The sequence below is a fragment of the Coregonus clupeaformis genome, chromosome 14 (assembly GCF_020615455.1).
Source record: "Coregonus clupeaformis isolate EN_2021a chromosome 14, ASM2061545v1, whole genome shotgun sequence".
Taxonomy (NCBI): Eukaryota; Metazoa; Chordata; class Actinopteri; order Salmoniformes; family Salmonidae; genus Coregonus; species Coregonus clupeaformis.
In genome coordinates this window covers 38209620-38221937 of record NC_059205.1, presented here as the reverse complement: position 1 = coordinate 38221937, position 12318 = coordinate 38209620, and the positions used below count along the sequence as shown (strand labels likewise).

The window sequence follows — 12318 nt, the reverse complement described above, 5'->3', positions numbered from 1 at the left end:
ACAAAGGGTATATAACAAAGTATTGAGAAACTTTTGTTATTGACCAAATACTTATTTTCCACCATAATTTGCAAATAAATTCATTAAAAATCTTACAATGTGATTTTCTGGAGAGAAAAAAATCTCATTTTGTCTGTCATAGTTGACGTGTACCTATGATGAAAATTACAGGCCTCTCTCATCTTTTTAAATGGGAGAACTTGCACAATTGGTGGCTGACTAAATACTTTTTTCCCCCACTGTATGTGATTCAGTTCATTTCTGATTCAGTTTAAGTATGACTGATTGAGCATTATCTCTGAAACATCCCATTTTCTCCAGACATTTTTGTCATTTTAGAAGCTAATGATGGAATTTATGCTCACTGTTTATCCTCAGAATTGCCTGATCAAGTCTGACGAAAACGGCTACACAGCAGTGGTTGGTGACTTTGGTCTTGCTGAGAAGATTCCCAACCAGGAGTAAGTCATTTCCACAGAAACGCTTATTTATCAAACACGATCCATGACATGATAAGATCAAGACTGAAATTGAATCCCACAGTAAAATATATATAAATATACTGCTCAAATAAATAAAGGGAACACTTAAACAACACATCCTAGATCTGAATGAATGAAATCATCTTATTAAATACTTTTTTCTTTACATAGTTGAATGTGCTGACAACAAAATCACACAAAATGTATCAATGGAAATCAAATGTATCCACCCATGGAGGTCTGGATTTGGAGTCACCCTCAAAATTAAAGTGGAAAACCACACTACAGGCTGATCCAACTTTGATGTAATGTCCTTAAAACAAGTCAAAATGAGGCTCAGTAGTGTGTGTGGCCTCCACGTGCCTGTATGACCTCCCTACAACGCCTGGGCATGCTCCTGATGAGGTGGCGGATGGTCTCCTGAGGGATCTCCTCCCAGACCTGGACTAAAGCATTCGCCAACTCCTGGACAGTCTGTGGTGCAACGTGGCGTTGGTGGATGGAGCGAGACATGATGTCCCAGATGTGCTCAATTGGATTCAGGTCTGGGGAACGGGCGGGCCAGTCCATAGCATCAATGCCTTCCTCTTGCAGGAACTACTGACACACTCCAGCCACATGAGGTCTTGCATTAGGAGGAACCCAGGGCCAACCACACCAGCATACAAGGGGTCTGAGGATCTCATCTCGGTACCTAATGGCAGTCAGGCTACCTCTGGCGAGCAGATGGAGAAATGAAAAATAAATGCCACCCCACACCATGACTGACCCACCGCCAAACCGGTCATGCTGGAGGATGTTGCAGGCAGCAGAACGTTCTCCACGGCGTCTCCAGACTCTGTCACGTCTGTCACATGTGCTCAGTGTGAACCTGCTTTCATCTGTGAAGAGCACAGGGCGCCAGTGGCAAATTTGCCAATCTTGGTGTTCTCTGGTAAATGCCAAACGTCCTGCACGGTGTTGGGCTGTCATTTTGCAGGGCTCTGGCAGTGCTCCTCCTGCTCCTCCTTGCACAAAGGCGGAGGTAGCAGTCCTGCTGCTGGGTTGTTGCCCTCCTACGGCCTCCTCCACGTCTCCTGATGTACTGGCCTGTCTCCTGGTAGCGCCTCCATGCTCTGGACACTACGCTGACAGACACAGCAAACCTTCTTGCCACAGCTCGCATTGATGTGCCATCCTGGATGAGCTGCACTACCTGAGCCACTTGTGTGGGTTGTAGACTCCGTCTCATGCTACCACTAGAGTGAAAGCACCGCCAGCATTCAAAAGTGACCAAAACATCAGCCAGAAAGCATAGGAACTGAGAAGTGGTCTGTGGTCACCACCTGCAAAACCCATCCTTTATTGGGGGTGTCTTGCTAATTGCCTATAATTTCCACCTGTTGTCTATTCCATTTGCACAACAGCATGTGAAATTTATTGTCAATCAGTGTTGCTTCCTAAGTGGACAGTTTGATTTCACAGAAGTGTGATTGACTTGGAGTTACATTGTGTTGTTTAAGTGTTCCCTTTTTTTTTGAGCAGTGTACTTGTTCTCCCCACTGTGTATATATACAGTGAGGGGAAAAAAGTATTTGATCCCCTGCTGATTTTGTACGTTTGCCCACAGACAAAGAGATGATCAGTCTATAATTTTAATGGTAGGTTTATTTGAACAGTGAGAGACAGAATAACAACAAAAAAATCCAGAAAAACGCATGTCAAAAATGTTATCAATTGATTTGCATTTTAATGAGGGAAATAATTATTTGACCCCCTCTCAATCAGAAAGATTTCTGGCTCCCAGGTGTCTTTTTATACAGGCAACGAGCTGAGATTAGGAGCACACTCTTAAAGGGAGTGCTCCTATTCTCAGCTTGTTACCTGTATAAAAGACACCTGTCCACAGAAGCAATTAATCAATCAGATTCCAAACTCTCCACCATGGCCAAGACCAAAGAGCTCTCCAAGGATGTCAGGGACAAGATTGTAGACCTACACAAGGCTGGAATGGGCTACAAGACCATCGCCAAGCAGCTTGGTGAGAAGGTGACAACAGTTGGTGCGATTATTCGCAATGGAAGAAACGCAAAATAACTGTCAATCTCCTTCGGCCTGGGGCTCCATGCAAGATCTCACCTCGTGGAGTTGCAATGATTTACATTTACATTTTAGTCATTTAGCAGACGCTCTTATCCAGAGCGACTTACAGTTAGTGAATACATTTTTTTTTTTTATACTGGCCCCCCGTGGGAAACGAACCCACAACCCTGGCGTTGCAAACGCCATGCTCTATCAACTGAGCTACATCCCTGCCGGCCATTCCCTCCCCTACCCTGGACGACGCTGGGCCAATTGTGCGCCGCCCATGAATCTCCCGGTCGCGGCCGGCTGCGACAGAGCCTGGATTCGAACCAGGATCTAGTGGCACAGTTAGCACTGCGATGCAGTGCCTTAGACCACTGCGCCACTCAGGAGTTCAATGATCACGAGAATGGTGAGGAATCATCCCAGAACTACACGGGAGGATCTTGTCAATGATCTCAAGGCAGCTGGGACCATAGTCACCAAGAAAACAATTGGTAACACACTACGCCGTGAAGGACTGAAATCCTGCAGCGCCCGCAAGGTCCCCATGCTCAAGAAAGCACATATACAGGCCCGTCTGAAGTTTGCCAATGAACATCTGAAGGATTCAGAGGAGAACTGAGTGAAAGTGTTGTGGTCAGTTGAGACCAAAATCGAGCTCTTTGGCATCAACTCAACTCGCCGTGTTTTGAGGAGGAGGAATGCTGCCTATGACCCCAAGAACACCATCCCCACCGTCAAACATGGAGGTGGAAACATTATGCTTTGGGGGTGTTTTTCTGCTAAGGGGACAGGACAACTTCACCGCATCAAAGGGACGATGGACGGCGCCATGTACCGTCAAATCTTGGGTGAGAACCTCCTTCCCTCAGCCAGGGCATTGAAAATGGATCGTGGATGGGGATTCCAGCATGACAATGACCCAAAACACACGGCCAAGGCAACAAAGGAGTGGCTCAAGAAGAAGCACATTAAGGTCCTGGAGTGGCCTAGCCGGTCTCCAGACCTTAATCCCATAGAAAATCTGTGGAGGGAGCTGAAGGTTGGAGTTGCCAAATGTCAGCCTTGAAACCTTAATGACTTGGAGAATATCTGCAAAGTGGAGTGGAACAAAATCCCTCCTGAGATGTGTGCAAACCTGGTGGCCAACTACAAGAAACTCCAGATACTCAACTAGTCTCAAGAAAGCCAGTTTTATTGCTTCTTTAATCAGCACAACAGTTTTCAGCTGTGCTAACATAATTGCAAAAGGTTTTTCTAATGATCAATTAGCCTTTTAAAATGATAAACTTGGATTAGCAAACACAACATGCCATTGGAACACAGGACTGATGGTTGCTGATAATGGGCCTCTGTTTATGGAATATCTACATAGGTGTACAATCTGCCGTTTCCTGCTACAATAGCCATTTACAGCATTAACAATGTCTACACTGTATTTCTGATCAATTTGATGTTACTTTAATGGACAAAAAAATTGCTTTTCTTTTGAAAACAAGGACATTTCTAAGTGACCCCAAACTTTTGAATACTACCGGTCAAAAGTTTTAGAACACCTACTCATTCAAGGGTATATTCTGTATATTCCCCCATCTTGTCACAACACAACTGATTGGCTCAAACGCATTAAGAAGGAAAGAAATTCCACAAATTAACTTTTAAGAAGACACACCTGTTAATTGAAATGCATTCCAGGTGACTACCTCATGAAGCTGGTTGAGAGAATGCCAAGAGTGTGCAAAGCTGTCATCAAGGCAAAGGGTGGCTATTTGAAGAATCGCAAATATAAAATATATTTTGATTTGTTTAACACTTTTTTGGTTACTACATGATTCCATATATGTTATTTCATAGTTTTGATGTCTTAACTGTTATTCTATTAGTAAAAATAAAGAAAAACCCTTGAATGAGTAGGTGTTCTAAAACTTTTGACCGTTAGTGTATAATTCAGATTTGCTCCTTTGAGTCAGTCCAGTTAAATCTCTCTGTACTAAATGAATGTGGGACTGCGAGGTAAAGGGATGGACAAGTGCCAGTATGAGAGGGCCATTTGATTAGGAAGGAACATGAAGTACTGTTCAGGTCAGGAATAAACTGGAGCGCTAGGCTAATAATACCAGAGCAGGTTAAGAAGGCCCCGCTCTCTCATGGCTAGGACTTCATTATTACATATGCCTTGCAAAAGTATTCAAACCCTTTGGATTTCTTTACATTTTATTGTGTTACAAAGTAGGATTAAATTGATTTAATTGTCATTTTTTGTAAACAATATACACAAAATACTCTGTCGAAGTGGAAGATTATAAATATTTGTTTTATTAATACAAAATTAGACAACTAAAATATAGTCATTGCTTAAGTATTCAGCCCCTTTGTTTAGGCAAGTCTAAATTAGTTCAGGAGTAACATTTAGCTTAACAAATAACATACGTTTCCTGGACTCACTCTGTGTGAAATAATAGGGGTTGACATGATTTTTGAATGACTACCCTTCCTCTGTGTCCCATGCATACATCTGTAAGGTCCCTCAGTCAAGTATTGAATTTCAAACACGGATTCAACTACAAAGACCAGGGTCTTTCGAAAGCCTCATAAAGAAGGGCAGTGATGGGTAACAATAACAAATCAGACATTGAATATCTCCTTTAAGCATGGTCTAGTTACTAATTATGCTGTGCATTATGTATCTTGGCCAGGTCGCAGTTGTAAATGAGAACTTGTTCTCAACTGGTTTACCTGGTTAAATAAAGGTGAAATAAAAAATAAAAATAAATTAAACCACCCAGACAACACAAATATAGTCATCCTTTTGAACTGAGCTGTAGGACAGGAATGTAACTGCTCAGGGATGTTACCATGAGGCCATTTGGTGATTTTTAAAACCGCTAGTTCAATGGCTGTGATGGGAGAGAACTGAGATGGGTCAACAACATTGTAGTGACTCCACAATAATGACCTAAATGACAGAGTGAAAAGAAGAATACAAATATTCCAAAACCTGCATCTTGTATGCAACAAGGCACTAAAGTAATACTGCAAAAACACATGGCAAAGGAATACACTTTTTGGCCTAAATGCAAAGGCCTGTGTTTGGGGAAAATTTAACACATCACTGAGTAACTGCCTCCTTATTTTCAAGAATGGTGGTGGTTGCATTATGGTATGGGTATCAAATCACATTTTATTTGTCACATACACGTGTTTAGCAGCTTTAGATGCTTGTGCTTCTAGCTCCGACAGTGCAGTAATATCTAACAATTTCACAACATATCCCCAATACACACAAAACTAGTAAGGAATGGGATTTAAGAATATATACATACAGTGAGGGAAAAAAATATTTGATCCCCTGCTGATTTTGTACGTTTTCCCACTGACAAAGAAATGATCAGTCTATAATTTTAATGGTAGGTTTATTTGAACAGTGAGAGACAGAATAACAACAAAATAATCCAGAAAAAACATCAGCATCGAAACCTTAATGACTTGGAGAAGATCTGCAAAGAGGAGTGGAACAAAATCCCTCCTGAGATGTATGCAAACCTGGTGGCCAACTACAAGAAACGTCTGACCTCTGATTGCCAACAAGGGTTTTGCCACCAAGTACTAAGTCATGTTTTGCAGAGGGGTCAAATACTTACTTCCCTCATTAAAATGCAAATCAATTTATAACATTTTTGACATGCGTTATTCTGGATTTTTTTGTTGTTGATCTGTCTCTCACTGTTCAAATAAACCTACCATTAAAATTATAGACTGATCATGTCTTAGTCAGTGGGCAAACATACAAAATCAGAAGGGGATAAAATACTTTTTTCCCTCACTGTATATGGACAAGCAATGACAGAGCGGCATGGACTAAGATACAGTAGAATAGAATAGAATGCAGTGTATACATATGAGATGAGTAGTGCAAGATATGTAAACATTATTAAAGTGACTAGTATTCCATTCCTTAAAGTGGCCAGTGATTTCAAAAGGCAGCAGCAGCCTCTAATGTGCTAGTGATGGCTATTTAACAGTCTGATGGCCTTGAGATAGAAGCTGTTTTTCATTCTCTCGGTCCCAGCTTTTGGTATACTTGACATTGGCAAATACTGGGGAGTTTTTCAGGATAAAAAAAACTGGATAGGGCTAAGCACAGGCAAAATCCTAGAGGAAACCCTGCTTCAGTCTGCTTTACACCAGAGACTGGGAGAGGAATTCACCTTTCAGCAGGACAATAACTTACAACCCAAGGCCAAATCTAAACTTGACTTGCTTACCAAGAAGACAGTGAATGTTCCGAAGTGGCCAAGTTACAGTTTTGACTTAAATCTGCTTGAAATACTATGGCAAGCCAAGACTTGAAAATTGCTGTCTAGCCATGATCCCCAACATGATGACAGAGTTTGAAGAATTCTGAAAAGAATAATAGGCAAATATTGCACAATCCAGGTGTGCAAAGCTCTTAGATACTTACCCAAGAAGACTCTTAGATGTAATAGCTGCAAAAGGTGATTCTAACATGTATGGACTCAGGAAGCGGAATACTTATGCAATGACTATGTTTGAGTTATTTATTGCATTTTTATTAGTCTTTAAAAAATAAAATAATTTTCTTCCACTTTGACATTACAGAATATTTTGTGTAGATTGTTGTCCAAAAATCACAATTAAATCCATTTTAATCCCACTTTGTAACACAATAAAATGTGAAGAAATCCAAAAGGGTCTGAATACTTTTGCAAGGCACTGTACCTGATCATGAATATACCTTTTCCTCAAAACAGTCATGGAGAAGGAACATAAAATGTTTGGTTTGTCTGCTAATTGTTGTGATAAAAATACAAAAATTGTCAAATTATTGAAGTAATTAATTGCATTATTCCCTTACCCTAAAGACACAACCTCCAGTCTAACATTTTTCTCCTGTACTTGTGTTGTGCCTGCAGTGGTGAGGGGGAGAAGCTGGCGGTGGTGGGCTCTCCCTTCTGGATGGCCCCCGAGGTGCTGAGAGATGAACCCTACAATGAGAAGGTATAATAATAATATGCCATTTAGCAGACGCTTTTATCCAAAGCGACTTAGTCATGTGTGCATACATTTTGGCGTTACAAGCACCATGCTCTACCAATTGAGCTACAGAGGACATTGTCACTGGGCATGGGCATGGGAGAGGCAGGTAGGTCCCTGACTTCTGACCTCTAACCCTTGACCTCTCCCTGAACTAAACAGGACCACTTATCTCCTACACATCAACCCCCCCAAGCTAAGAACTCATCTTAAACGCCTGTCTCTCTGTTTTCTTCCATTTCCAGGCGGATGTGTTCTCCTACGGTATTGTCCTCTGTGAGATCATCGCCCGAATACAGGCCGACCCCGATTACCTTCCTCGCACTGAAGTGAGGATTGCTCCGTTTCCTCTGTCCTCCATCCCCTTGATCCTCACATTACATAAGACTAACACTCATAAGACTCATGTCTAGATCTAGTTGACATTATGTTGGCACCAGAGGTGGTTTAGAAGAGCACAGCTCTTTCAATATGTTGAGTTAGATGCCAAAAATAGATTAACATAGATAACATCCCAAAGTATGGATTTCCTGTCGGACCTCTCCCCCTCTATTTTATCTCTACCTACTCCCTCTCTCCTCTCCCTCCCTGATAGAACTTTGGCCTGGATTATCATGCCTTCCAGCACATGGTAGGAGACTGTCCTCATGACTTCCTACAGCTGGCCTTCAACTGCTGCAACGTGAGTAGGCCCTCAATCTCTTAATTTTCCAAAATCTGTATTTGATTGTGTGGAATAGAAACTAGTAACACAATCTGATTAGAATTAATCTGATTTAGTAGTACCCCCTTATCTTGTTTGACCTGGCTACTCTATCACCTCTCCTCTTCATATCCACTCTCCAGATGGACCCCAAGCTGCGGCCCTCGTTCCCTGAGCTGGTCAAGAGACTGGAGGAGATCCTGTGTCGGCTGAAGGCCGAGGAGTCTGGACGAGAGAGGATCCCCCTCAGTGGGGAAAATGACAAGAAGACCATCCCCAAAGGTGATGCCTCCAACCACCTCGTATCTAACCCCTTCAGAAGCCTGACTGCCATGGCAGTGGGACTGTTTTATTTATTCATTCTTGAGTAGAATTTTATGAGGATAGCATAAGATTAGCATGATCAAAACCATAAACATCACCACCAGATGAACTCCCTAAAACATTTACAACAGTTTAAAAATGCCCCTCAGTTACCACTTTCCCTTCAATGTCCACTACACATGATTTTGAATCTCCAAGTCTGTGATCTAGTGTTGCAGATGCATTTGTACTGGCAATAAAACCTCGCCTCACATTATTGCTTTTCATAGTGGCAACTCCCCCTGACTGCCATGTGTTAGCCTGCAGTCCTGCACCACTTGACACCCAGTTTCCTGCACGGTGTCAAGACTGCACAGTGCAGACCAATGGTTTCTTGGAAGCAGGAAGAAGCTGTAAACCAAGCAGCAGTGAGGCTGCCAGTAGCTGCTCCACATTGTAATCTGCCTGTTGCATATCCACCGGGGTTGCCTCCCAAATGACACCCTAATCCCTTTATAGTGTACTACTTTTGACCAGGGCCCACATAGGGAATAGGCTGCCATTTGGGATGTAAATCAGGTCTACTCTAAATAGGTCCAGTGGCAAGCCAGGGCTGTCCTTTCCCTCCCAACTCTGTCCCAAAGAGTCATATACTTTCCCCAGTCCTTTCCTCTACTTTTATGATGCAGTGTCTGCTTGCAGGTTCAAGTTGCCTTACTACAATTTAGCATGACATAAACTTCTAACCTCTTAAGTGTTTTCGCAATCACCCGATTCTGTGAAACAAAGAATAAGCTACAGTAAGGTTGTTAGGTGGGAACCACCATGTATACACAGAGTAGTTGGAAATAATTTGTCTATTTCCTTTTTAATTTGGTTCATGGGAGTATTGGGTCTGGGCTTTGTTTTGTTTAGCTAGCTTTCCTTCCTCGGCCAGTCACTCCCTCTTCACTGTTTATTTACCTTCTGCTTCCCAGTTCACTTTAGTATTTCTACATTATATCTTAGAAACGATTTGCATATGTTTCCCATAATGCTTCCACCTATGCGATTTACTTCAATTTAAGAATTTGACTGTGCCTCCTTTATTTATCTCATGCCTGTACTGTAGGTCTTGGCCTATATTGCCCCCTGGTGGTTACATTGGGAACTAACACTTCATAACAATCCCATGTGTTGTGCAGTAGAGATGTTTGACTGTTGCTTCTCTCTCCAGGTCCAGGTGAAAAGGTCCAGGGGATTAAGAGGTTAAACTCGTTGGGTCTGCAGGACGACAAGATCCCTCCCAAATCACCGCGTCCTCGTCGCAACATCTGGCTCTCCCGCAGCCAGTCAGACATATTTTCCCGCAAGCCAGGCAGAAAGGTCAATGTCCACGACCCTTACTACAACCCAGGCCCCAGGGCCGCGCCAGGGGCCCGCAAGATCAACCCCTTCAATGCCCGTGAGGACCTGTGCGGAGGCAAGATCAAGTTCTTTGACGTGCCCAGCAAGTCTGTGTTCTCTCTGATGTTCGATTTGCACTCTCTCCAGGACAGCGTGTTTTCCTCTGGGACCCAGACCCACTCTGGAGCCCCCGTCCACCCAGGCATGTGGCAGGAGACCTGGTTCACCGGCAGGCAGTGCCGCTCTCTGCCTGCCTCCCCCCAGCTGGCCCTATCGGATGGCTCCTGCCCCCCGGCCTCCTGCCCCCTCTCTGCCAAGTGTGACCCGGCCCAGCGGTGCCAAGAGGTCAGGCAGAAGGTGCTCAGCGCTTGGGCCAGGAAATATGCTGTGATGGAGATCCCTCCTTACCATGGAGGTCAAGAAACGGTAGAGGTAGAGAAAGGGGAGGAGAACAGAGTAGATGAGAGCTGGTCTCCCTCTCCCATGCCCATGCCCAGTGACAATGCAGAGGCTATGGACTGCTCCAGCAGCCAAGGGAGCCCAGTGGAGGACAAGGACAAACACTTCTTCTGCCACATGCAGGCCCAGAATGGAGGCCCAGTGGAGGACAGTAGAGGCATGGTGTCTATGTGTGAGGAGATGGAGGCTGAGGACCAGGAGGGCATGCAGCAGCAGCAACAGACCTCATGTCACACTGTCACCCTCAGCCCAACCACAAACGGAGGCCATCTGAGTCCCATCGTACTGGTGCCATGTACGGCCCCACATGCCACCACAGAACTGCCCTCTTAAGTGTGACATCTAGGAATAAAACGGGTCATGGAGAAAGGCCGCTTTGAGAGAGACACTCCTCAGAGACACTCGGATAGGAATGATGACGTGTGGTGACGATTATCTTAATCAATTCTTTGCAGATAGAGATTATTTTTTCAAGATTGTTTTTATTTAATATACTGAAAATGTGTTTTGTTTCTTAAAAAAGGCGTCCCTAAACCAGGGGTCTCCTAATTCCTTGAGGTTCTTTGTGTGTATGCTGGTTTTAAGTCACTGCCTTCTTGATGTTCAATGGTTTTATTGTGATTACATTCTGCCCCATAGGGAGATGCATGGGAGTACATGTACATGATATGAAAGTAACAAATCTAACACTCTTAACAGGGAGAAAGGGTTGGGGTCTGAATGAAAAATGGCAACCATTGAGATCCCTGCCTTAAGATTCATTGTTACTGGTGGTATTTTTGTACTGGACAAGTGTGCATTTCAGAAGAATGAGTCCAAACCAAGGTGTAGGGAATAGATCATGACCATTTTAAAGGGCTATTTATTGAGTGGTCTACCAGACTACTGAGGTCTCTTATGGAGACTAATAAAAATGTACATTACAGAGCACTTAAACAGTAAACTTACCAGTAAAACCGAAGTTTGTTTATTGTACACCCCCACGAGCACTGGAAATGTGATCGTTTGTATGTACCTTTAACATTTTTATATGATTTAAAAGTTTGGTAGGCCTATATGTTGGTGTGCACATTCTAAGGATTGTTTCTTTCAAATGACCCTGCTTATAGAAATATTTTGATAGATTCTGAAGACCAGTTTATCACATTTAGTTTTGTTTTCACTGGTATGTCTGTCCTCAATCATGAAAAATTATAGCTCTATGAATAGAGAGGAATGATGTGAACACTTGTGGAATTGAGTGTGGCTTGAATGTGTGATCCACCACACTTTTGTTAAAGTGGGTCCTATTTTGGTCAGCACCTCTGGGTATAAGCTGTGCAAGCAGCACTAGTTGGTGTGGATGGCCCACTCGCTCATGCTTTGGTTCACAACTCCCTTGGCACCTGTTTTGATTTACTGAAATACTCCAGTCAGTAACTACTTTAATAGGAAATTGCACTTGAAAGGGGAAAAAAAGTTACCTCTCTCTTGTTTATCACTACATTTCTATGCAATAAATGTAAACTGCATCAGGATCGTTTTGCATAGAGGATCTATTTTGATATTTATAAAGGAAGATCGATGTTTACATCTTAATGTTTTGTATGCAATGTTATTGAGATGTTTGCCGATTGTTAACTGTAATTACTTATTCCCCCCAGTCTTGGCAAAAAAGCTTGTTTTAATACAAATCTGGATTGAATTGTACCTTTATTGTTGAAAGAACATGCGTCCCCAATCGCTTAAAAATAAATGTTTAACTTTTGCTTCGTTCAGTGTGACCCTATGAACGTAGGCATACACGTTACTCATCATTAGCAATCAGTAATGTGAAATAAGGGCTTGCTTTTCTATTTTCCTTCCTAACCTCGCATCAAGGGG

The 12318-nt window shown here is 42.9% G+C and overlaps 1 protein-coding gene across 3 annotated transcripts in view; it reads left to right on the top strand.

Annotated features, from left to right (window-relative positions):
- Nucleotides 1–12202, top strand: part of LOC121580928 (dual specificity testis-specific protein kinase 2) — a 28525-nt gene extending 16323 nt beyond the window's left edge. For all 3 annotated transcript variants that reach the window (XM_041896132.1, XM_041896130.1, XM_041896133.1), the window contains 6 exons: nt 379–461; nt 7484–7568; nt 7850–7933; nt 8200–8286; nt 8451–8589; nt 9827–12202. In XM_041896132.1, coding sequence (XP_041752066.1) covers nt 379–461; nt 7484–7568; nt 7850–7933; nt 8200–8286; nt 8451–8589; nt 9827–10788 — 1440 coding nt within the window. In that variant the 3' untranslated portion in view covers nt 10789–12202. The remainder of the gene's footprint in view (nt 1–378; nt 462–7483; nt 7569–7849; nt 7934–8199; nt 8287–8450; nt 8590–9826) is intronic.
- The last annotated feature ends 116 nt before the right edge of the window (nt 12203–12318 follow it).